Genomic DNA, 27855 nt, shown 5'->3' with positions numbered 1-27855 from the left:
TCCCTCTGGTTGCAGGATAAGAGGGGAGTTTGAGCTCAGGTAGATCTCTCCCCTACTCAGTACTACTGTAGTAGCTAATGAACAGATAGTGATTACTTTTAAGAGATTACTGCTCACTAGGAGCACATCTATGGTGCCAATTTGCATTTGTCAATTAACTTAAGTTGCATGTTTTTGGACGGTGCAAGCAAACCAGGGGACCCGAGGGAAACCCACATGAACATGGGGAGAACGTATAAACTTTACACAGAAAAGTCAGCTGGCTTGGTAAGGACTAGAACCAGTGACGTTCTTGCTGTGAGGCAACAGTGCTAACCACTGGGCCATCGTGCCACCCATGTAGGAAAGGAGGAGGAGTAGGTGTTGAAGGGGGCATTCTTCAATATGATATGTGATATGGAACTTAGGGTATTTATTGTGTTTATAGTGTTTATAGCTGTGTTCAATCATAAGCATGTGCTCTATTCAAAATAAGTTTATAAATAAGCTTCACTTAAAGAGGGGTTTCGTAGAGTGGCTAATAATATTGACCATAACAAATATTTTTAAATCAGAATAATAAATAAAAAATCTTATAGAAAACACTATGAAAATTCTCTTGCTCCATTAAACAGCCCTTGAGAAATATTTTTAAAAGAATTTAAAAATGCACTGAAGAGCTAATAATTTTGCCTTTGGTTGTGTGTAAAGTATATACGTATTTATGCAAATGTCTTAGGCCCCAGTTTCAATTCTGGTTGATTTTTTTTTGGTTCCAGTTGTTTAAAACACAAAAAAATACTGGAGTTTCTGTCTTGGTTTGATCTGGATTTCTGCCAGAGCTGTTGTCAATAGTTCCTGAATTGGGAATTGGGAATGCTGTACAGACAGGTTTTAATTTGTCATGTAATTCCTACTAGAAAGCAGCTAATTAGTAATAGTTTTATTTTTCTGCATGATAATGATCCTAAACACACTGCTAATGTAATAAGATCATATTTGGAAAGAAAAACAGATGAAACAAAGACAGTCATAAAATATTATATACAGTACAGGCAGTATGGGATTTACCTGAAGAGAAAAAGTAAGCTAGAACATGTTACAGTATTTAAGAAAGAACTTTTAGAAATGCTGAAAGATGCTTGAAATTAAATAGCACATAATTTCAGAAAAAACTCGACAAAAAGTGCTAAAGAGGTCTCGTTAAACACACTTTTGATGCTAGTCTTTTGATTCCAAAATTAATTTTGTTCTGAATATTGTGTACATATTTCCCATTATTTCTGTTTGTATATTAAAGGTGTAGCTCACCCAAAAGTAATAACCCTGCACTTGCTCCATACCTTTTAGATTTGTGCAAAAGCTTTATGCTCCCAATGCTGATGGTGGCCTAAGATTTCCGCATACTGTAGCACTGAATATGAAAATAACATTTAATTGTGTTACTCTTGTTACTTTATTTTTGATCAAATAAATGACATCATGAGCATCGACTTTTTCTATGAAACAATCAATTGACCCCAGACTTCTAAAAGCTACTTTGTCCTTTTTAAGAGAGCAACGTTAAAGTTTAGTGTGGAGCCGGAAGAGTTAAACCTTCATTAAACTGTCTGACATTTCATTTCAAAGCACTGAAACTTAATTCTTTTAATGTGAGGTTTTTATTGCTCTGATAGTCGCAGATGAGGGTTTGGGATCGTATTTTGTCAGGCTAAAGGACAGCTGTAAGTGTGGACTGAGTGTTTCAGTTAAATGGAGTAAAGCAAATGCACAAATTGGGCAGAGGATGCGAGACTCTTCTGCTCATGGTTACCAGGAAGTTAAAAATGACCCAGATGCAGACTGTCCCACATATCACTGAGTACAAACAAGACAAAGACTTTGAAAGTTATCATTAAAAAAAAGCACCAAGTGAAAAGACAACTGAATTATGAGTCGATTTACACTTGGTTTTAAGTGTGTGTTTAAACACTGTTGAAGAAAACTCAATTTTGGCCTTGCTTTCTATTCTTAAGGTGTGTTTTTGGTCTAGTGTAAAAAAGCTAAGAAAAAAGTTTATCTCTGCACGTGTTCAGTTTATGCATGTAGATTTCAATTACATTTACTAATGCACTACTAATCCTTACATCTCTATCAGCACTTACAGTGTACACTTATAAAAACAGTTTTATTCTGCTTATCTATACTCTGATTTTTAATTTTTTTTTGCAAAAGGATATATTCATACATATTTAGCTTTGTTATATAAAGCAGAGACGCCCAAACTAGAGCCTGTGGGCCAAAGTTGCAACCTTTGATTTGGCCCACCATCCCATCTGAGAAGAGAGGGAGAACAATGGGAATGGTTTAGAGATAATCATTTCAAATTTTATGTAACCTTTTATTCATTTGTTTTATTGTTAAGCTACAAAAACACTTACTGAAATTAATAAGGTTTCAATTTATAAGGTTTAAATTAATCAGATTTAGTTTAAAATGTGCATACTGTCACCCGACAGATAGAAGACAATGAGGACATTGGTGAGCAAATCAAGGTAAAGGCAGATTCTGCTTGACTAGTGTATTCAGCATTAAATTACACTGTTATACATGTGATTGTTTATAAATATTTATTTGTTTATAAATATTTGTAATTTGTTTATAAATATCAGGACATTAATTAGCAAATGATCCATTGCACCCTTGATGTAAAATCAGAATCAGAATCAGAAAGAGCTTTATTGCCAGGTATGTTCACTCATACAAGGAATTTGTTTTCGTGACAGAGCTTCTACAGTGCAACAGAATTACAGATGCAGGACAAAAAACAGATAATAAATATATTTTAAAAATAGAAGTAAGTAGTGAATGCAAATATACAAATTGACAAGTGTATATACAGCTATATTACTATATACAGCATTATGTGCAGCTGTTGTGTGCAAAATGGTATGTAAAGTGTGTTTTTAAATAAGTGTATATGTGTATAAAAAGTGTATAGCAAGTAGTAATGTTTGTTTCATAATTATTATCATCAAGTGTTCATGAGATGGATTGCCTGAGGGAGGAAACTGTTTCTGTGTAGGGCTGTTAGGTGCGTAGTGCTCTGTTGCATCGACCAGAAGGTAACAGTTCAAAGAAGCAGTGTGCTGGGTGTGAGGGATCCAGAGCGATTTTGGCAGCCCTTCTGCTCGCTCTTGATAAGTACAGTTCTTGGAGAGTAGGAAGGGTTGTACCAATGATTCACTCAGCAGTCCGAAATATTTAACGTAGTCTTCGGAGGTCAGATTTGGTAGCTGAGCTAAACTAGACAGCTATTGACGTGCAGATGACTAATTGAATGATGGAAGTGTAGAACTGTTTCAGCAGCACCTTTGGGAGATTGAACTGAATATAGTTTGGTATACTTATCTTTCGGCCCACGGCTTCAATAATATTTGGTTTTTGGCTCTCTATAACAAAAAGGGCATATCTGATATAAAGGTTGTGAAAATATACTTATTTTCTTACCCTTTGTGCTATTTCCGAAATTATGGAGTAATAGAGATTATAAAAGTCACCTCAGTATAAACCTGTAACTCTAATTTTTAAAACAACAAAAATTTAATTTGATTTGATTTATTTATTTTCGAAAAAAAAAATCATATGCTTAAAAATTCTTTAACAAAAAATACATTTCAACATGGTCGAAATGGAACATGATGAAGCACAAGCTTATTATTTTCCCCCATTATCCCATGCATCATTCGTCTATTACTTACTTATTTATTTACTTATCTTTGCTTTTTACATGAGACATATTTTATACTTTTGGCATCTTTGACATATATGTTTGATTCCATTTGTACATTTACATTTTATAACATAGACCCAAAAAAACATAGTACCACAAACAGCCGTTAATTGAAAGTGCATCATACCTTTCTCATTTATTCTTTTTCAATCACCTCTATTCATCATTATATTCCTTTTATAATATTTATTTATACAACGTTTTAAATTGATTAATATCGTGACATTGTTTGAGAATCTGTTCTAGACTGCTCCATTTTTTCACACCACATACAGACATACACACACTTTTTAAAGTTGTCCTTGTTTTCAACCTCCTAAAACTTTGTTCTTCTATCAGATTATATCCCCAGATTATATCCCAGATTATATATTAAGTTTGTATACATTTTAGAGATATTTTATCCCTATCTTTAAACATAAATTGTGCTGTTTTTAATTTAACCTAATCATTGAACTTAAGTATCTTCAATTTAAAAAATAAAGGATTTGTATGCTCCAAATACCCCACATTTTCTATCAGTCTAAATACTTTTTCTGCATTGTAAATAAGGATTGCAAGTTAGATTTATATTGCCCCAAATTTCAACACAATAATAACTCATATATGGCAACATAAGTGTGTTATAATACATACATTGATTCATTTTCCAAGATAAATCCTGCTTTGAACATTATTGCTACAGTTTTTACTAATTTTGACATCACATTATTTATTTGCGGTTTACAACTAATTGTATGGTCCAATACAACACCAAGAAATACATTAATTGCATATACTCTTTCTTCTTTATTATCAATTTTTTAAATCTATACTTTGACTTTATTTTTGACTTTTAATTTCACAAAAAACATAACCTTTGTTTTACTTATATTTAATTTTTTGATTAAACACTAACATAGCAAATATTTAATAAAATATAAACAATATTTCAGACAACGTGTAATTCAAAAAACATACGCAATTATTACTGAAATCAATCAAATAGGGAAGTATGGTGATAACTATTATTTTTAAACTCTATTTTCCTACAGTGTCTTAAATTCAAATCAAACAGTGCTGTAAATCCCAAATGTGTTGTGATTTAATTACTGAAAGCACATACTGTACAGATGTAGACAGAAGTGCATGTGATTTGGAGTGTAAACACTAATTTGTCCTGATACATCCTAGAGAGTGCTTTTTGCACTTTGTCAATATGCAGTAACACGGGCATAGTGAGTGTTGTGTGCATTCCCAAAATCTCAACACAAGTGCCCACAGGAGACGCATTTGAGATGCGTGTCCAGATATAAACAGCCAGGACCCTGCTTACACCTTGCTTGCTGTGAAGATGAGTTTTTGTCAGGCTGATAGCAAGTAGACTATTTTAAATACTGATTCGAACCATCTAAACCAGGGGTCTCAAACTCAATTTACCTGGGGGCCGCAGGAGGCAAAGTCTGGGTGAGGCTGGGCCGCATAAGGGATTCCACAAAAAAAAGTCCTCAAATGTCATTAATAACAGTTTTAAATATTTCTTCTGAACATAAAGTGTCCTGAACATTAATAGAACATTGAGTGAAGATTATGAACAGTTCTTCTGAACATGGCATCTTTTGCCTACTTCTTGCTGCCAGAGACTTGACAGCGCTTCTTCTAACAAATCTGAACCACATTTGGCTTTAGAGCGGAAGCAGTTGAGACCCTCAGTATGGCTTAAAGATGATCATCATTAAGTCTAGACCTGTACTTTGACTTATTGAAGTCCTAGGGAAAAAAAGTGGGGGAACTCACCAAAACTTCCATTCCCTCACCTAAAAAAAGGCGTATATATGTATAAATAAAACACCCCCACCCCACTCCAGTCACATCAGTCTGTACCAGTCTCTATCTACCTATAATATCAACACAATCTCACGGCAATTCTTAACTATTTTATTTAGTGGCTAATTCGTATGAATTCGTACGATCTAATTCGTACAATTTAGTACGATTTGCTTATTGCTTATCCCCCAATGACGGTTGGGGTTAGGGGTGGGGTCAGGTGCCACGCCTCCTTTTAAAAATCGTACCATTTCGTACGACTGAACTCGTACGAATTTGTACGAATTAGCCACTAAACTGGCAAAACGTAAAATACTTACGTTTTCTTGTGAGATCAGGCTGATAATATATATAAGATGCAGGGCAGGCATGTGCACACATAGGGCTCAAGTGCCCTTCCAAAATGATCAAAAGTGCCCCCGCGACGCGACACACCCTTGGTCCCGCCCTTCAGTAGGCGCGCGATAACACCGCTCTTGAGTAAGCGCGCGACAACACAGCTGATCAGAACGCGCGCGACAATGCGCATTGAGTGACAAGCGCGCTGTGTACAGATAGAATCAGCGGAGCGGGGAGTGCTCTCTCTCCCCGCTCCGCTGATTCTGTCAGAGTACAGCGGTCGGCGCGGGCCACAAAATATTGCACTGAGGGCCGCAAATGGCCCGCGGGCCGCGAGTTTGAGACCCCTGGTCTAAACCATGGTTGTTAAACTCCTGGAGGGCCACAGCTCTGCACAGTGTAGTTCCAACCCTGGTTAAACACATCTGATAAAACTAATTAAGTCCTTCAGGCTTGTTTGAAACCTACAGGTAAATGTGTTGAAGCAAGGTTGGGATCAAAGCGTGCAAGGTTGCGGCCCTCCAGCAACTGAATATGACATAGATGGTCTAACCCAGGGGTGTCCAAACTCGGTCGTTGAGGGCCGGTGTCCTGTAGATTTTAGCTCCAATTTGCTTCAACACACCTGCAAGGATGTTTCTAGACTGCCTAGTAAGATCTTGATTAGCTAGGCCAGCTGTGTCTGATTGGGGTCGGAACTAAACTTTGCAGGACACTGGCCCTCCAGGACCGAGTCTGGACATCCCTGGTCTAACCAAATGTAAATGCTTATGTGGCTGAATGCATTCAAACACAGGAAGATTCATTGGAAGTGTCTAAGCCTATGTTTTTGCAAAATAGGTCAAATACATTGCTCCGGGTATGTTACATTGCATGTTTTAGATGTCAAATCCACTAGAGGGCGCTGTCTACATTTTTGCAAATCTGAAATACATTACTATGGGTACATTTTGTTGTGCATTTCAGATACATGTTCTCCTACATGGTTGTTGCTAGTAGGGATACAGCTGTGGCCAGAAGTTAATAAGTATTGTTTATATTTTATCATTAAATTACCCAATAATTTTGTTTTATTAAAGGGGTGGTCCACTACGATCTCATATTTTAAACTTTAGTTGATGTGTAATGTACCTGTGTGAACATAAATAATATCTCTGAATGTAAAAAGTTCTAAGTTCAATGCAAAGGGAGACCTTGGTTTTTACAGAGTTAGCTTAGCAAAGCCTACAATGAACGAATTTTGGGGACTACAAAAAATACTTCCGCCCCCTGTGAGATCACAAAAGTTTGTTACTGCGCATCCCACACTGCGCTTGCAGGTAAGGGCCGTGGCCAGAGGCGCTGTAACGTTATAGCAGAGATAAAGCTAAAAATGCGTCTAAACACTGTTTCCACAGAGCTTCTTCTGGTTCTGTATTTGGGCTTCCAAAGGACACGACACAAAGACAGAAGTGCTTACAGTTCAATATTAATTATGTTCCAGAGAATTATAAAACACACAGCAAGCATGATTTGACAAAACAGCTCCAGAATCTCTCCTAGTTCAGTGCTAGATTTGGCTAAAATCTCCTCAAAGCAGAAGATGTAAGCTACAAGTAAGTGTTTTTATTTGTTAAAATTGATCATGACATGTACAGTGTCTAGCGTTAACGGTATGCTGTAGCAATGATGTAAACAATGCAAAATGCTGCTTTGCGGGCAAACGATTTAGCTACAAATTCATATTTATCAGTTAAACTGCTGTAAACACACACACACACACTCCACCAGTGTGTGTGCGCACGGGACTGCACTGATTGTCTTCAGGCAGCTTTTCCATGTATTTCACATCTCAGATAATGAAGTCGCAAAAGATATGTGGATGATGCATATTACTTACACCTGCATATTCCGATACACTTGAAAGACGTCATGTAACACATAGAGTAAAAAAAAAATACAGATTAGCTTACCTGACTCGTGGTCGCAGCAGAATAATAAATCAAGGCTCAACAGGGAGCATACCACATCTTGTGCTTTATTCTTCTGTCACGATTTATTACAGAAAATAACTTAATCCAAGCATCAGAGAAAAACCAAAAGAAAGTCCCGCGCACATGTGCATGTTACAGAAAGTTCACACCACACACACATAGACGCACACACAGACGCTGTTAAAGGAGCTGCACCCCATTTTCACTCGTTAGTTACAGACACTTGTCAGATTTTATTTTAGAGAGTGGGCAGGAGGTTGACTGCATGTTTACACAGCAGAAAAGCGTGTGCTTTTACGGGCGTGACGTGGAGCCGATCCGCCAATAGCAGCACATTATGATGATGACTAATCAGAGTCACTTAAGGGCGGGCCTTTTAGAGGAACTAGGAAATATGACAGTCGTTTTCATGTTAGCTGAGTAGCTGTATATAATCAAAGTGAGATATATGAAAAATGTACACGATTTCCTTCAAGTGAAACATAAGCACACATTGCTTTGCATCTTATAAACACAACCAAGCCTTAAAATTACATTCTAGACCACCCCTTTAATGTCTAACCCCACCTCAATCCTAAACTCAACCTTCACAGTAATGCAAAAACAGTAATTATACATGGGTGAGTATTATTCATATTATTAATTAAATTACAGATTAAATTGCATTTATTAACATCTAGTCCTACCCCAACCCTCACAGTGGCATAAAAATTTTAATTGTATATTATATTTTTTAATTGTAAATATTATTGTGCGTATACAAAGCTGTATCTCTGCTAGACTTTACCTTGTGCACAACAATGGAAAAACAGGGGTTAAATCTTAAATCTTTCCCTAAACTCAACATATAGTGTTTTAGAAAGCAAACCAAAGAGAAAAGTACACTGCAATAACACAATTTTAACTTGATTTTACACTGCTTTTATCTCTTTTGTGGAACCGTGCTTCATAAGACTCTAATCTAAGCTCTACACTGTACATAGTAAGCTACCAAGCAAACTAACCAAGCCTGAAAAGTTGTCCATATGAAGATAGATGATTTAGGTAAATGCAATCTATTACAAATCATAGACGCTATTAAGTGTTTATTTGGTGTTGTACAAAGAGCTGCTCTGAAATAATTTGTTATTTGTTGATAACAAATCCCTGGAAATATCATTAATGTGAAAAGGAACAAAGGTTGTTTGCATCATACTGCCCCCTAGTGTTCATTTTACATAGAAACTGCAGTCAAATGTATAATTAAATACATTTTTATATTTTTTTATTGGATTTTATTGGTTGGAAAAAAAAGGATCACACCAAAGCCGGTCACTCCAAAGCCAGTCACTCATACTGCACTGCACCAAAACACATGAAATTTGATTAAAAATTGTCCACATCCTTGTCATTTCATTCCTGCTTGCATGTACTGTGAGCCGCATTACTTACATTTTGACTTTCGGGAGTAAAAATAGATGTAGAGTGTAACAGAAAAATAAGAAGTCCAAATACAGTTTTTCACAAGATATGCATTTGAACATATGTTAATGTCAGGTGGAGACAGCAATGCATCTGGGCTGACCGCTTTGTGATTGGATCACCTGAGATGGATGTTAGAACCGGGGTGTCAGCCTAACCAGACAAAATTGAATTTCTATGTGCTGCACGTATTTAAAATGGATTATAACAACAGGCAGTTTGTTGTAAGGTGGTGGCATATTGCTGTGGGGCTCCATATCAGCTTAAAACAACTTCAGCTGTGCATTTGTTCTGGAAATAATTGCACACCTGTAGAGTTGCTGATCAGCTAATCAGAATCGAAATTGCAGCAGATTTTTGAGTTTGGTGACATATTTCCATTTAAAATGGGGATTGATTTGGGGTAGGAATTTATTTCTGTTCACTTCATTCCAATAGTATCTGGATGCAGACCTGAATTTGCAAACTGACCATGTTTCAGAGAGGCAATGACAGCCACAATGCACTCAATGGAGATAGTGACGTCACTCTGGGGTTAGGTGAGCGCATTAAAAAGCATTGCATGCAGCTTAAATTGCAACTGCACCGAGTTGGCATCCAGACCCCTCTCCTTTATTCACTTATTATTTTCACTTTTAAAACATTAACAGTTGAAGGGAGCTTGGCTGGGCATATTTTGGAAAAACTCAATCTGACATCATCAAAGAAGGACTGCCATTCCAGAGCGAAAGCAAATTGTTGTATTTTGGTTAAGATTTGCCAAGAAGAATTTTATTTCTTTCCTAGTTGATTCACTTGCACAGATTAATTGTTGATGTCAAAACTAATACTTTAAGGCCCAGTTTCACAAACAGGGCTTAGATTAAGCTAGGACTAGGCCTTAGTTAAATAAGGCTATTTAAGATACATTTCTAAAAATGGCTTTAGAAAAATATTACTGGTGTGCACCTGGAAAATGACACTGACATATTTTAAGACATCTCATGTAAGTTTTGATTTCATCTGGACTTTAAATAAGCTCATACTATAATCCTTATTAAGTTAAGTTCTGCAGTCAAGAGCAATTGATTAACAGTTTCAATCACTATTGAACACTGTCTGTAATTTTTTACACGTTAAAAAAATAATTCAACCTCACATTGTGTCTATCTTATTAACACACTGCCTCCTTCACCGGGTTCGATTTTTTTTCCACTTTTTGCATCTGAGAAAGCACTTTGAGAGGTGTTTTGACAGTTCAGAGCCACCAAGCTAAAGGGTAAGCTAAACACATTGCCGTCATTTGAGCTATAGATAACTTTATGACAAACACAGTGCATAAAATAAAGACAGAATGTGGCAGATATTTAAGAACCCATGACTGGATTCAGTGACCTCTGCCCTACTGCTGTTTGGTGTGTGGGTGTGTGTGTCTATACGTTTGACTTACTGCCTATAGTCATAAAAGGAAGCATGGTATGCTTTCATTCCAATGCTTTGAGACGTCAACGCGGCTTCCATCTATTATCTTTACGGTGCTGCCAGTCTTTGTACAGAATTTGTTTACGTACGTGAATGTGTGAAGTATCGCAAACAATGAATTAAAATTCCACTGATTTCCTGAAATAAACTTTGCATTTTGGGATAATCCAGCGCAGCTCTTTTATAATAAGCTGAACTCTCCTTCCTCTCTATGCTGTATTGGATAAACACAATATGTAGCCTATTCCTCTATCTTTTTCTACTTTGTAGAAGAGAGAGGAGAACAACATATCACTGCTTGAACTGACTCAGAATTTTTTTGCATTTTTCCTAATGGATTAATTAATACACATCGGACTCAGTGTGCAAGGTTTGTTTACATTACGAATGTTTCGAATATGAATAAGAAAAAAACGGAAATATCAGACTCTAGTGTGCAAAGACCCTAAGTCAGAATGCACATGGCCAATGGCAATGCAGATGATGGTTAAACTTTAATTAATATTTAGATCACATGCATCGTTAATTGTGTGGCATACTTTGTACATATTTATCAGCAATGATCTATTACACCCCTAATACCAACGATATCTCACAGCAGTTTGTAACCTTTGGATTTATTGGCTAATTTGTATGAATTTGTACAATGTAATTCATACAATTTAGTACTATTTGCTCATTCCCCAGTGACAGTTAGGTTTATCATACATTTTCATACGACTAAACTTGTACGAATGAGCCAGTAAGTGAAGTTTTGCAAACTACTTTCGAGAGGAGCATGTGATATGATTGATCGTGGCTGGTCCCTCATCTGTGATCAGTAAAAATCCAATCAGAGTGATCCAAGCTTACAATAAATAGACCAATTTCACCTTATCTTTGTTTTGGAGGAATCCCCCCTTCAACCCCAGGTCCTTCTTTACCAGGGGGAGATCTCGAGACCTTCCTGATCTCAGACCCAACTACATGCTAATTGACCAGGCAGGAGCCCTGCGCTCAATTATCTCCAAGCTTTGAGTTCTCTCCCGGGACAGCATGCCAAACCTGCTAATAGCATCAAGAAACATCTATGTTTGAACTCTTGAAACTGATGTAAAATAATGTTTCCTCATGAAATCAGGCTGCTACTACTCAAAACTGCAAGAAAAATAATTCCATTGCAGAAATGTTTAAAATAAGCAGAATTTTACTTCTTACCTTTAAAATAAGATGTAGCACTTATGAATGAAATGATTGGTATTATTGCTTTAAATATGTGGCAGTATAAATAGTAACAAAAAACTACAAAATAACACACAAGTGCTAATTGTGAATAGCCTTGAACATGAACCTACTGTATATAAAGACCTTTAGAAACAATGTGGTAAAGCATTTGGACATTTTTGTTCCTGATTATCATGAGTTATTTTCCACATCTAAGGAGAGAGTGCCCTACTCTGTATCTCTTCTGTCGTTGATTACCTACGGATGCTTTCCTCCTCTGGTTGCTAGGTTTTGTGTGCCTTTTTTTCCAGTGACTGGATTTCAATGTTTGCTGAGTTTGTATTTGCTATTTATCTGCCTACTATTGCTGACAGTGATTAGATATACCTATACTCATTTTTCATTTTTCTCTTTTGATACATAAAGCTTTTTTTTTTTTTGCCCCTTTCTGTAGCCTATATTAGTTTAAATATGTGATTCTATAAAAGTCTGATAACATGTTGTCAAATAATAACACAGTATTGTCATTGGTGCCAATAGCCTAGTGATTTAGTGCATCGACACATAGCGTTAAGGGTCTTTTGCTGAATCTTTTCCACTCTCTCTGCTTCACACATATTTTTGTCCCAACTCTACTGTCCTGTATATATAAATTGGAAAAAAATAAAAATATACTGTATTGTCATTTTTAGTTGTATAATCATTTTATAAATATAATACAAATTTTAAGTAAGGGTTTATAAGTAAGTCCTGCACATTGAATCTTTTTGACAAAAATGATGATGATGATAATAATATATTTCTTTGAGAATCAAACCAGCATGCTAAAATGATTTCTGCAAGATCATTTGACTCTGAATACTAAAATGATAGCTGCTGTAATGGTGAAATAATAGTTTAAACGAACAGTATTTATCTGAAAAGAAAGCTTTTTTCAACATGAAACACGCTGTAACATCTTTTATTTTTTCAAAGAAATTAATACTTTCATTTAGTAAAAAGAAAAGCAAAAGAAGGCAGCACAATGGCTCAGTGGTTAGCATTGTACCCTCACAGCAAGAAGGTTGCTGGTTCGAGTCTCACCTGGACCAGTTGGCATTTCTGTGTGGAGTTTGCATGTTCTCCCCGTGTTCATGTGGGTTTTCTTCTGGGTGCTCTGATTTCCCCAACAGCCCAAAAACATGCGTTATACTGTAGGTGAATTAAATAAATAAATTGGCTGTAGTATGTGTAAATAAGTGTGTGTGGATATTTCCCAGAACTGGGTTGCAGCTGGAAGGGCATCCACAGTGTAAAAAATATGCTTGATTTCAAATACTGTATTGAAATTGTTTATATATATTATTTTTTATAAATATTATGCAAATTTTATCAAGGGTTTATTAATAAGTATTTTTTTTTTAAATGATGATATTTCTTTTTTCTTGAGGATCAAACCGCTGTGCTAACATGATTTTCGGAAGTTCATATGACACTTGTTATTACCCCGAATGTCTAGGGCTGGGGTTGAAGCATAAATGAAAGAATAAATAAATAAACAGTTAGCAGACTATGATTTTAATAACCTTTAGGTTCTTTTATTCTGAGAAAAAGGGGAAAAGTTTGTATATACAGAAACAAAGAATAGGTGCACAAACATAAATAGCTTCAGGGCTATTTATAAAACTGCTGTAAATCTTTGTGAAACAATAATTTAAACTAACAGTTTTTATCTGATACGGAAAGCTTTTTTCAACATGAAACATGTTGTAACATGATTCATGCTGCCATCTTTTTTTTTTTTTTTAAAGAAATTAATACTTTAATGATTTAGTAAAAAGGAAAGAAAAAGAAAAACAAAAGCTACATTAAAGCATTGAAGACATTTATAATGTTAAATAATAGAAAAAAATCATTCTATTTTATATAAATGCTTTTTTTAATGAATAAATGATCAAGGTTGATAATAATAAATCTATTTAACAGCAAATTAATAAATTAGAATTATTCATACACTGTAAAACCCAAAAAGTTAAGGTAACTCGAATCGTTTGAGGAAACCAATTGCAACAAACCATTTACTGTAAGTTCAAAACCTAATCCTAATGAGTACTGTGAACTTAATCCATTTGAGTAAATGAAGCAATTTGAGCACAGTAAAACCCAATAAATGAAGACAACTCAAACAAACTGAGTACTGTAAAAATGAATAAGTTAATGCAACTCAAATTGTTTGAAGAAACCGATTGCTACAAACCATTTGAGGTAAAAAAAAAAACTAATCTATATGAGTACTGTGAACTTACTCCATTTAAGTTGAAGTAATGAAGTATTCAATTAACCCATTATCTTTAACACTGAGTTCAAAACTCTTTTCAAATGAGTAAAATTTAACTTTCAGCAAATTTTGAGTTAACTATAATAATAATAATAGTAATAATAATAATTCCTTACATTTATATAGCGCTTTTCTGGGCACTCAAAGCGCTTTGCACATTGGGGGGGGGGGGGGGGGGGTCTCCTCATCCTCCACCAGTGTGCAGCATGACGCGACGGCAGCCATTTTGCGCCAGACCGCACACCACACACCAGCTGATTGGTGGAGAGGAGACAGAGTGATAAAGCCAATTGGAATATGAGGATGGTTAGGAGGCCATGATAGACCAGTGGGCAGATTTGGCCAGGATGCCGGAGTTAAACCCCTACTCTCTTTTAACGTCCACAGAGAGTCAGGACCTCGGTTTAACGTCTCATCCGAAAGACGGCGCTCACTGAGCAGTATAGCGTCCTCTTCACTCTACTGGGGCATTAGGACCCACACAGACCGCAGGTTGGGCGGTCTCACTAACACCACTTCCGGCAGCAACCTAGCTTTCCCATGTGGTCTCCCATCCAGGTACTGACCGGGCCCTGCTTAGCTAAAGTGGGCGACCATGTGATAGTTGCAGAGAGAGCTATCTGCCGGTTATATATTAACCTAACTACTAGGTTAATATATATATAAATACTCATTTCATTTGATAAGGTTAACTGTTGGGTTTTACAGTGTAAAGGATTTAAAGGATGAGACACTGAAGACTGGAGATATGAGGCTGGAAATGCAACACAGGACTAAACAGCATTTAAAAAACAGAAAACAGTTACTTTAAATTGTAAAAATCTCACAAAATGTCACCATTTATGTTGTATTTTAGCTATATTTAAATAAAGGCATTCTTCTCTTACTTTCTTTTCTTTTTCTCTCTGTCTGTTCCGAGTTTAGTAGCTAGACAAATTCATAACATCCTGTGCATTAATATTGACAAATATTTTGCGATGATAAGTGTGTATTGATGTTTTCCCTGACCTGTCAAGGACTTTGAGGCATGGGCCTGTAACTCTGATTGACCGTCCAGTCCTGTGTTTGTGCTTGTTTATGCTGATTGAATGTATCTTGTGGTGCTTTTTTCTCTCTGTTGTCTGACCGGCTTTATTCTCTCTGTCTCTCAGCTGGAATATACGGCTCGTCTGGACTTCCTATGGCGTGTGCAGGCGAAGGAAGAGATAAATGAGATGCGAGAGCTGCGTGAGCACAATGAGAACATGCTCCGGAACATTCTTCCCAGCCACGTCGCTCGCCATTTCCTGGAGAAAGACAGAGACAATGAGGTAGAGAGACAGATTCACTCCTTCAGTCTGACAGGGAAAACATGGCAGCACTTAGACAGCAAGAACATGCGAGGAGACGATGAATCACTGCCACTTTCACTCTCTGGCCTCTTAATTAGCATGACAGTCAACTCTCTTTAAAACAGCTTTAGCTGCGCAAGTCAAAACCAATTAAAATACATGCATAAATCACTAATGACTATACAGTACGTGACAAAAGTAAATCAGTCAAATTTGGTAAGGTCAGTGCACTCTGTAAGAAATGGTGTATATTTTAGTTCAATGAAAGTTGAAAATGATAAACTGAAATGCTTCCAATAATCATTTATTTGTTTTGCTTTGAAAAATAACAAGTAGCAATTAGCATACTTGTCAGCCTTCTCGTTTTTCCCGGGATTCTCCCGTATTTGGCACTTCTTTCCCGATATCATCCTGTAAAGGTATTTTCCCATATTTCTTCCATATTTTTCTGTGAACGGTGGCTATAAACATTAAAGAGCCGAAACCATACCGCCAAACCACCAGGGGATGCCCCTTGCTCTTAAATGTGAATCTGTTCTGTGCTTTAATTTTATTTAGGCATGAAAACACTTTAAAAATAATTATAAATATGTCTGGATTCCCTTCGTTTTCACTGCAAGTGCTCTTGCCCCTCCTATGAAATCCTCAAAACAGTCGGTCCATGTAGCGGTCCATGATGTAAGACGTGCTCCATAGTGATTATAGATGCTGTTTCCCAAACGGATTCTGTATACACCTAATTATATACATGTATAACTCATTTAAAGCGGAGCGAAAGTGGACACTGGGTTTTGGGTGCATGTTTTAACAGACATATACACATAATTAAAATAATAATAAAATAATAATATCTAAACATGTCGATAACGGTGGCTTTTCCTTTAAACACAACAAATTTTTGTCATAAATTAGCATAAAGCAATAAAGCAATCAATTGCTTTCAATATAGATGACGTGCATTTTTAAAGTGATACCTTTTTCATTTTATGTGATCAAATGAGAGATTTATTACGCCCCAAGTCTAAGGGAAAACAACATGGGCATAATAAACAAAACAAAAAAATGTTGCGGGTGGATTTCCCAAGCAAAAAAAAAAAAAAAACTAACGCAAAAGATCCCACTTCGGTCGACAACCAATCTCGGGCACTCAATTGAGAGTAATTTAATAGATTTATTATACACACTCAGAAATAAAGGTACGTCAACTGTCATGGGGGTGGTACCTTTTCAAAAGGTACAAATTTGTACCTAAAAGGTCCACATTAATAGCTGAAGGGTACATATTTGTGCATAAAAAGTACAAAAGTGTTCTTCTTAAAATCTGTAGGTATTAATATATACTATTCAGATACCAATATAGATAGTTTAAGTACAAATGTGTACCTTTTGAAAAGGTACCACCCCAGTGACAGCTCACGTACCTTTATTCCTGAGAGTGTATAGAAAATAGTAGTTAAAACGAGCATCTCTTCAGGGTGGCCACAGGCCAAAATAACAAACATAAAGAATCTACAAAGTAAATGAACTAAATTACCTATAAATATGTCAAGAAAAATACAGGAAGCTTAACCTTCCTCCGTAAAATAAACAAAGTCAAAAGTGACAGATAAATAGGCAGCCATTCCCTACAAGCTTAAACTCTCAAAAAGTTCCAAGCATACAACAAGACTAAAAGTTGGTTTGTTGGCCGGAGAGGTAGGGAAAATTCAAGAGCTCTCTACTCCCAGCAACCGTCACACCACAAATGAGCTTCCTGAACCCTGCTGGAAGTTCCTTTTTAAAGGCCTCCACGACCAGCAGCCAATCAGAGCTTGGATCACGTTAGAATGGGGGCCTATGGAATAACAGAAAGGAACAAAAGAAGGCGAGGCAAAGAAAAAGACGCATGCAATGTGCAACAAAAAATAAATAAACTTTAGTCGTAACAGATTCATTCGCTGCTCTTTAACCAGAATGTTTAAATTATACAGTGAACAAAAGGTTAATAAGATTTGATAACTTAATTCAATTATTTATAATAGCTATTAATGTCAATAGGCTAAGCTGTTTGATAAATTATTTGCAGCTTTTTCTAATGTATACTATTATTTTATCCTTTGTAAATAATAATAACAGTAATTAGGGGTGTGATGAGACTACTTCACGAGAGAAGACACGAGATTGGGTTCATGAGAACGAGACGAGACAATATTTTTACAGTCTTTATAAGAAGTATTTTATTCGACTGAAAAAAATAAATGAATCACAAATTGCAAACTGTTTAGGCTTAAAAATCAACTTGTAATGAATGTTATTTTACTTCTATTTTAATTTTATTAAATTATATGCAGTAAAGGACATCCAAGCACTGCAAAATATTTTGCTAATATTTGAATGGAAAATAGATTTTTATTCAACTAAAAAAAAGAACACAAAATGCAAAACAATTTAGCTGTTTTCTTTTTTTATTGTAATAAATGTTAGTTTACTTCTATTTCATTGAATTATATGCCATAAAGTACATGCAAAAACTGCTATATATTTAGCTATAAACTTTACTTTAAAGTCCTTTGCGATTGTAATAGTTTGATTAAGGTGTTTACATGCAACTGGAATAGGAATACTCCACATCTTAATTCCAGTTGTTTTTACGACGATTATGACTTTCAGCATGTCTAAAGTGCTACTCCATCACATGTTTATGATGCATGGTTAATGTGTGTGGCTGCAGTTGTAGCCTCTGTAGTCGCTAAAAAAAAAAACGGTTAAGTCACACCTGCCCAAGCAAACGAGTGACGCACAACACAGAGGCAGCCTGGGTTGTCAGGTGTGTGTAAAGCACTTGGTGTTCGGTTCAAATTCAATCTTGCCTCCAATCTTCAGTGCTAATCTCACTCTTCATGCTCCATCATAACATCACAACTCACAAGACAACTTTTCACCCCGACGAGAAATTTTGTCGCGATTTAATCTTTCGAGATCTTGTCGTACGAGATCTTGTCACATCCCTAATAGTAATACTAAAACATTTTACTGACCATTTCAACTGTTTATTTACAATGAAACAGCTCCAGATGAACATATTTAGTCATTTTGTTTGAGGGAGTTGAAATGTTATTAGCCAATCACAGATAATCTTTTTTTTTGTAGCTTTAAAAAAAATCTTTTTGTGTGTGTGTGTGTAGCTCTGTTACGAAAATGTACGCAACATCTTTACTATTGCAAAACTTAACAAGGTATCTGGAATGTTCTGTATAAACCTGTATATTGGCCACAGGTTCCCAGATTTTTCCCAACGACACACACACATACACACACAAACCAATAGCCCAATATAAACATTAGCTTATTAACAACAAAAAAATGCCATATATTTTATAGTCTTTTATTCGTTTGCTTAATTTCAATATTAACCTCACCTAATGTGGATAGCTGGCATAAAGTTTGGAGCACAGCAGGTTCATTCTTGCTTTAATTTTGGAAATTGCCACTCAGAGGTCAACCTTTCTGTTTTTTCCCTTTTTTTTTCTTATTCCTTTGCCCTTTCTTTTGATTTTGCAGTCAGTGTGTGTGTGTGTGTGAGTTTGTGAGCTCTGTTGTCCTGACGTGACTCTTCAGTTTATTTCTGGAATGTTCCGCTGTCAGTCAATCAGACAAAAGGGAGGTTAAATAATGGAGCTGTATAACTCACGGATAAAAAAAAATGCATTCATTAAGCCTGTATGTGTGTGCGAGTGTGTGTGTGAGTGCGTGTGAGAGTGTATTGAGTTGCTTTAATTATCCCATTCTTTATAATCAGGTGGAGTATTAAGGCATGATTTAACTGGTGACACTAAATGTGTATGTGCCTATCTGTAAGTGTGTGTGTGTGTGTGTGTGTGTGTGTGTGTGTGTGTGTGTGTGTGTGTGTGTGTGTGTGTGCGCTTGTGTGAACCATGATTTACGTCACCATCTGCTATTATTAAGATGAGAAAATTATCCCTCTTTTGTTGGGATACACACACACACACACACACACACACACACACACACACACACACACACACACAGAAGAGGTGCCAGTGTTGAAGGGCACTGCAGTCATTTGGTTTAGTGTCTAAGACTTATTTAGTGTATGATTATCTGTTTTCTGCACTTGTCTTCAACAGTACCTGACTTTTTTCCCAATACGGTCAGTCAGCAGTATCGGCATGTGTTGATGACTTCATGCGTCATTAGGGTGTCTCAGTGAGGTGCTGAATGTTTAGGCCGTATTTAACCTGCCGTAATATTGGCCACGCTATTGATCACAGCTCCCTTTAAAGGGGATAGGAGCTCTTTGCATGCATTAGAGTAATGTTTCTCAACCACGTTCCTGGAGGACCATCAACACTGCATGTTTTAGATGTCTCCTTTGTCTGTCACACCCATTACAGGTCTTTCAGCCTGTGTTAATGAGCTGAAGATCTGAATCAGGTGCGTTTGGTTTAGGAAACATAGAAAATGTGTAGAGCTGGTGGTCCTCCAGGAACATGGTTGAGAAAAACTGCATTAGAGCTTACATATGGTAGGATATTAGTTCAGAAGCTTGAGGAATGTTACAAAGTGTGTGTGTGTGTGTGTGTGTGTGTGTGTGTGTGTGTGTGTGTGTGTGTGTGTGGTGTGTGTGTGTGTGTGTGTGTGTGTGTGTGTGTGTGTGTGTGTGTGTGTGTGTGTGTGTGTGTGTGTGTGTGTGTGTGTGTGTGTGTGTCTGTGAGGCTTGACCTTTCTTCCCCATTCTGATGCTCTGTTTGAACTGCAGCAGATCGTCTTGACCATGTCTACATGCCTAAATGCATTGAGTTGCTGCCATTTGATTGGCTGATTAGAAATTTGCATTAACGAGCAGTTGAAAAGGTGAACCTAATGAAGTGGCCGGTCAGTGTTCATGTTGCATATTATATACAAATGTAATAATTAAATGTTTTTGCAGACTTTTATTTTTTAATTTAGTCAGATTTTTTAAAATTACTCAATGAAAATGAGAATATATTAGATATATCTAGATATCTAGATATATATTATAAATAGATATTACTATAAATATTATTAGAGACCATTTAATTGTGGTCATGTCATTGGCCCATGAACATTTTCTGCTTGTTATCAAACTATTTCATAACTGTAACAAGAGGCAATTCAATCATAACTTAATGTAAAAACAGCTATCATAGTATCATTTATCATTATGTGGCTGTTTTTGGATTCTCGGAAGTTATAGAAATTAAACATGCAAAACAAGAAATACCTTGGGACCATTGCTTTTGTTTACATCCCTCAAAATAGTCTATAAAAATTTTAAGCAATAAAATGTATTTTTACAATTTTGTTTTATTGCTCTTATGAATTATTTGCGTATTTGTTGTAATCATACATTTTCAAACAAATATTGTTTGTCATTACAGTATAAAATATCAGGTGCATCGGTTTGCCTGACACTTCTGAGTCAGTCAAGTGTGTTACATATAAAGCAGCACTGCCCTCTTGTGGAGAGATTTTTAAAAGTCAATGTATTCAGCATAATCATGCATTGACTGCTGTTCTGAAGTTCATTAGAGCCACATTTCACTGTTGATTTAAATCTCAGTTGTGTGAAATGAAACTGGACTCATCTGAAATTTCTGTTGTGTGATCTCCATCTTCTAGGAGCTCTACTCGCAGTCATATGACACGGTGGGAGTGATGTTCGCCTCCATTCCAGGCTTTGCTGATTTTTACTCTCAGACGGAGATGAATAACCAGGGCGTGGAGTGTTTGCGGCTGCTCAACGAGATCATCGCTGATTTTGATGAGGTCAGAATCCTGCCAAAACACAAACACATGTATTTAAAAGAAAAATCTGTCATTATTTATTCACCTATATGTTTCTTAAAATTCAATGACAGTTCACTATTGTCAAAAAGATTCATCACACCTGCTCAGAAGCTGCTGATGAAAGTTTAATACCACATATGTATGTAACCTGTGGTATTTAAAGACTGTGATTCTGCACAGCTGCTGGGGGAGGAGAGATTTCAGGACATCGAGAAGATTAAAACCATCGGCAGCACGTACATGGCTGTGTCAGGTCTGTCTCCTGAGAAACAGGTATGAAAACACACACACACACACACAGACATACTTGTTTATGTGATTTATGAGGACACACAATTGTATAATGCCATGGGTATGACCTAGTTGTGATTGATTAGGGTGGTGTATGAGGACATGCCTTGTGCCCTCATAATTCAAAATACTTAATGGGGTTTTTTGACATTCAAAATTTGCCACAGGTTTACCATGAGGGTTGGGTTTGGTGGTAGGGGTAGGTAAAGCCATATGATAACTAATATAAAACACATTATGTCTATGGAGAGTCCTCGTAAATCATATAAATGCACACACTGAGACACCTCTTTATAAACCAAAGCTGTGTCTGAAAATGCTCCCTAAAGTGCACTTTAGAGGATGTAGGCCATGTTGTTGTAAATAAATGACATTCGCATTCACTACTTTATATCCACAATCTATGTAATTTGGTGTACATCTCTGTACATTAGTTGATGTCCCAATTCTCAAAATCCAAAGTCAGATGGCAATAAAGTGTAAACGAAAAAGAAATATGTCGAATGACAACACTAGAGGCAGTCATTTATTCTCATTTTATGGCAAGTTTACATCAGAAGTCAGATTGACTGTAAAAATCCTGGAAGAATAATCTTTTTTTTTTTTTTTTTTTTAATTCAGTTTTTTATTTCCGAAAATTCATATATACATTTATTTTTACAATCAGATAGAAATATACTTTTAACAGCTGGAAGAATAATCTTGATAATTCAAGTTTTGATAATTCAAGTGTGTTGCATTGCCATTGGATTCAATCGCCACATGGGTCAAATTTTCTGATAGTTTGGATTTTTTGAAAAGTCTAGATTTGCTAACTAGTTTTCAAATTTTCAGCCGATCTGCACCAAAACGAGTGCAGAATAGTTTTCTGGAGAGGATATTTCTATTAGTATTCGCAATGAAATGCTAATAGGTTTAATAAAAGTGCCTTTTTAACTAAAATGCCAATAAATCTTGATTGCATCGAGATATTTACATCAATTGTAGTTCACAACATCTTGCTCCCAATTGATGTGCTTTCAGTAGTTTTTTTTTTTTTATTGCTATTAAACTATTTCCCAGTTAGTTATAATCATAAATCAAAATTGCAAAATCTACGATGTGACTATTGCATATTTCGATAATGAAACGATATATTGTGCAGCCCTGATTTAAATGTTTATAGGATATGGGTTATCGGTATGTTCAAGCTGAGATTATCACCATCCAGATTCTCTCATTCACTTTCATCCCCTCTTTTGAGACTCAATTGCACTGTATAGAGATCAGTGAATAATTAAACACTTGAACACAGCTAAAACATTATCTGATGTCTTCTTATTAATGTGCAGTGCCTGTAGTTTAAGATCTGTAAAAAGGTTTGTGTTTGTGTACTAATCTTTCTATATTTGTGTGTTACCATAGCAATGTGAGGATAAATGGGGGCATCTGTGTGCGCTGGCCGATTTCGCCATTGCTCTGAATGAAAGCATTCAGGAGATCAACAAGCATTCGTTTAACAACTTCCAGCTCAGAATCGGTAAGAGTCATTTAATCATTTGAACTCTGATGATATATAAAAACAAACTTGAAAGTGACAATGGAGAGCAAAAGTGACTGACAGTGACTTTTTTTATCAGCTTTAGTTTCAAAACAAAATGTTTCCATTGCTTTTCCCAATAGGCATTTCAAGAAAATCAAATCAACATCCTCGAAATGATTGGCAACATTCCATCATTTGATTTAAAAATTGATTTTAAACAAAAAAAATTGAAGGTTAAATTTAAAGTTTTTATTGCAAAATATTTAAACATTTGCAAATATTTGAGGCTGCTTGAGGGTTTCAAGAGAATCTTGCAGTGCTTTGTAAGAGTGGGCAGTCACTATTGCTGTTTCCATTGTTACTCTTTTCTGATTGGTCAATATTTTTTCAGAGTTATGGGTAATGTAGTTTTTCACCATTCTTCTTTTTTTCTTTTGTATTTTTAATTGAGGTGCACCTACAAATCAAAATTTTTATTTTTATTTTTCTATAAATAACTGTTCAATTCATACTTTTTATATACAGTATTAAGATACATAAAAAATAGAATTTTTATTGTAAAAATTACATTATTTTTAGATAGAAAACTAAACTTTGCAAAAGTCTTGCAAAATACAATATAAAAATTAGTGAAAAGTTATTTTAGATTCTAATAAATAGTTTATTATGTTTGTCTTGAACTTTTTTCCTTCTCCAAAGGTGTGTGATTTATTATTCATCTGATTTTACTTATTAAAAAACTATTCTCTCATTACAGGTATGTTGTCTTTTTATCATTCTTTCATAAAGAGTAGTGTTACATTCTCCATTTCTTGTTGGTTAAATTCTATTAGTTAACAGCAGTTTTTCTCAACCACGTTCCTGGAGGACCACAAGCTCTGCACATTTTTCATTGCAGCATTCCAATTCACATACTTATGCTACACCCTAAAAGTATGTACTTTTTTGTGAAGGGAAAGTATATACTTTTGAGTCTGCAACAGAAGAGTTTTCAAGCTTTGAGACATACTACTTCCTCATTAACAGATTATTGTGTTGCTTAATTATGAGCTCTGTCAATCATCCACACATCATCCACATTTCTGCCATATTTAACTTTCTACCTTATTGGAGAAGCAGCAGCAGGTTAATCTCCCATTCACGAGTCTTTCATGCAGAGAAATCTCCTCAGGACTTTGGACAATTCTGCATTCAGATGTTCATGTCCTAACACTTTATTCAAGTTCAGTATTGTTGTTGCAATAACACAGAAAACGTGATTTAAATATTTTTCCAGTTGACTAGTTATTAATTAACAGTCATTCAAATATCTTTACCGAAGCCTTACTACTTGACGGTTGGTCTCGTGCATCCATCATGTTTGTAGTTTATCTACACTTTTCACCCGCGTTTGTAGTTCTTATCCAATTCACACAGTTTACAGAATAGAAACCGACTACATACTGTAGTGCTGTTACAGTGTGCTCTAAAATTATTTTCTAGTTAGATCTCTTTCATACATATGTGAATAACAGACGCTCAGGTTAGCAAGCAAGATTATAAAGGACCACTCACATATTCTACATTCAGCATTTGAAGGCTCTTCTCTGGACGACGGCTTCAGATCTCAGACAAGAGCCACCTTTGTTCCTAAAGCTATTTTGCTCTAAAATGTAACAATTTTAATATTTCAATGTTTTGAACCAAATTGACTTTTGTTGTTATTTATTGTCATTTAATTATTTGTACATTGTGCATTTCTTTGGTAATAGGTTTGGTTTATGTGTTAAGTTTTTTGGATTTGATTTCATAAAAGGTCCTATGGAGTGCTTTGAAATATGTTTTTTTTTTTCTGATATTTGGCGCAATCTCAACTGAAACACGAAGAGAAGGTGGGACATAGTTTAGCTCCTCCCGTTTAAAAAAACAGCCAATAGCGTTTTGTTTTATCACTGGTCTGCCAGTGAGAGTGGTTGAGCTCAAGCGCAGCAAGCAAATGAGATGCATTTTGAAGGGGGCGGGGCATGGCCGATACTACAGAGCCTTTGATTGGTTAGGATTTGATAAAAAACCTGAAGTATGAGGTTACACGAATTAAACCGTTGATCCATTTAGGTGAGAGTGACAAACTACAAGCTTTACATGCTTATATCAGTTTTATATGTTCTAAACATACATTTTGTCACTGTTTTGGAGCACACTAGTTTATAGATATCTTAAAATCTATCAATGCTGATACTAACATCTTCAAAACGTTATTTTAATTTCATGGGACCATTAAAAAAGCCGCAATCAGCCACAATCAGCTCCTGACAGAGTGAAGTGTTAAAACAGCGTTTGCTCTCTTTCTCAGGTATGGCACATGGCTCTGTGGTGGCTGGAGTGATCGGCGCTAAAAAGCCACAGTACGATATCTGGGGGAAGACGGTCAATCTGGCGAGTCGCATGGACAGCACAGGCGTCAGCGGTAAGATCCAGCTCCCAGAAGAGACCTATGCCATTCTGAACGAGCGCGGCTTTGCGTTCGAGTACCGTGGTGAGATCTACGTGAAGGGCATCAGTGAGCAGGAAGGAAAGATCCGCACACACTTCATGATAGGCCGCGTGCAGCCCAACCCGCTCATACTGCAGCCCAGGAAGCTCACGGGCCAGTACTCGCTGGCCGCCGTGGTGCTCGGCCTGGTGCAGTCCCTCAACCGGCAGAAACAGAAACAAATCCTCAACGAAAACAACAACTCAGGCATCATGAAGGGCCACTACAACCGCAGGACTCTGCTGGCGCCGGGCGGCTCGGACACCAGTCATGCCGAGGTCACGGACAAAAGCGATCTGGCCTAAAATGGACCACGCACTTAACCAAAAGACTGAGCTGTAGTCCAGACTGCTGCCGCTCACTGACTGTCTCTCTTGCTGTCTGTGTTTCTTTTTGTATTTCTTTTGTATTTGAGAAACAATAAAGGGGTTTAATTTTTTTAAAGAAGGTCTGGGCTTAATTTTGATAAAAGCACAGAATAATGGTTGAATTGGACAAAGCAATCGTGCCATGTCTGATTTGAACATTTTCACATTTACGGGTTTCCCAGCAGTGGAAGTTGTCGTAGTTTGGAAACTTTAAGAGCAGTGACTGGGAGAGTACTACAATCACATTGTTTTGCATTCCTATTGAGAGGGTGCTCACTGCAGAGCCATTTGAGGAGAGCTGAACTCCAGCGAGGGGGAGCATGAGCTGTCGCTCCTCCTCCTGTAAGCTGTTTTAATGCGTACACCAACCCCACCCCTAACCCTACCCCCAGTGACATCACTCGTAGAAGAAGTACAAAAAAGGTGGAGCTCAAGCTTAAGCTCCCCCTCGCTGGAGCTCAGCTCTCCTCAAATGGCTCTGCAGCGAGCACCACTTGTTCCTATTTGCAGTGTTTGGGAAAGTTGCTTTTGGGGTGCTTTCACACTAGCACTTTCGGTTTGCATCCGGGTTCATTTTACATCAAAGAACGGTATCTTTAGCTAGTGTGCACAATCTCTTCTGAACTTGGCTCTCATGGCCGTCCATCCCCTAGCAATCGCTGTACACACAACAGCAGCTCTATGATGCAAGCGTACCAGGGTTCCGAAAGAAAAAAGAGGGTGAGAACACAAAGCAGCCAAGAAGGTAACAAGCGGGGGACAATCATACTTGGGTTCGGACAGGCAATTAAACCAAGTGTGAAAGCACCTTTGAGAAAAATGCATTGCAGTATTGAGTTACTCCCAAAAAAGTAACTAGTTGCGTTACTTTTTATGGTAAGTAATGTGTTACGTTACTTTTGCATTACTTTTCCTGACCTTTGCTGAGGCTTGATCTATTTCAGAACTTCAGGAGCTTTGCAATTAACATCGCACTGTATAATATTCATTTACTTTAAAAAAAAAAAAAAAACACATAAAATAATATTCATTAGGATAATGTTATCTTCGGAGCACTTCCTGACCCCTGAGCTATACAGTACAGATTAATGAAAGTTTAAAGCAATGTGTTTGCTGTTTTTGTGCTTTTCGTCTTATGTAAAATTACTGTTTATTGAGGCAGTCCAGCCTGATCTCACGAGGAAATGTTACTATTTTACATTTTATCAGTTTGGTTTGCAAAAATGTAAGAGTTTTAAAAAGAGGCGTGGCTACAAACCCTGCCCCTAAACCCAACCTTCATTACGGGATGAGCAAATTGTACAAATGAGATTGTACGACTTCATACAAATTAGCCAGTCAATCAAAACGTTACAAATTGCTGTGAAATATTGTGGGACAATCCCCTTTTCTTTTTCTAAGATGCATTGAAAATAATGAATGCATTCTATCACTGACTGGGTGATTCACCATTACTAAGTTTATTTAGTCCAGCAATTAATTTTTTAAAAGATAATTAATTTAAATAAAAAGTATAATAAAAATACATATTTTTTTAACTGATGCGTTACTTTACTTATTACTTAGAAGAGTAATTTTATTAAATAACTCGCATTACTTGTAATGTGTTACCCTCAGCACTGAATAATTGTTCAAATAAAAAATTGAAAAGTTCTACGATATCGTTTTCACGACTTTCAAAGAAAGGAAAAGAATCAGAACAGAGGACA

At 36.4% G+C, this 27855-nt stretch overlaps 1 protein-coding gene and 1 long non-coding RNA gene across 28 annotated transcripts in view; one reads left to right on the top strand and one right to left on the bottom strand.

The window, feature by feature from the left end:
- The window catches only part of adcy8 (adenylate cyclase 8 (brain)), a 158940-nt gene extending 132718 nt beyond the window's left edge, over positions 1-26222 (top strand). For 26 of the 27 annotated variants that reach the window (XM_073910864.1, XM_073910909.1, XM_073910931.1 and 23 more), the window contains 5 exons: positions 15463-15621; positions 21286-21432; positions 21634-21726; positions 23149-23263; positions 25599-26222. In XM_073910864.1, the coding sequence (XP_073766965.1) occupies positions 15463-15621; positions 21286-21432; positions 21634-21726; positions 23149-23263; positions 25599-26083 (999 nt within the window). In that variant the 3' untranslated portion in view covers positions 26084-26222. 27 annotated transcript variants of the gene reach the window in all.
- LOC137488066 (uncharacterized) lies at positions 15151-17393 on the bottom strand. The gene is made up of 2 exons (XR_011006952.2): positions 17213-17393; positions 15151-15597 (listed from the first exon to the last, which is right to left on the bottom strand). It is a non-coding gene; the product is annotated as an uncharacterized lncRNA (long non-coding RNA).
- Positions 26223-27855: the final 1633 nt, after the last annotated feature.

This window comes from Danio rerio, chromosome 2 (assembly GCF_049306965.1).
Source record: "Danio rerio strain Tuebingen ecotype United States chromosome 2, GRCz12tu, whole genome shotgun sequence".
Taxonomy (NCBI): domain Eukaryota; kingdom Metazoa; phylum Chordata; class Actinopteri; order Cypriniformes; family Danionidae; genus Danio; species Danio rerio.
Note: the sequence above shows the minus strand (reverse complement) of the source record. Positions and strands in the feature narration are given on the sequence as shown.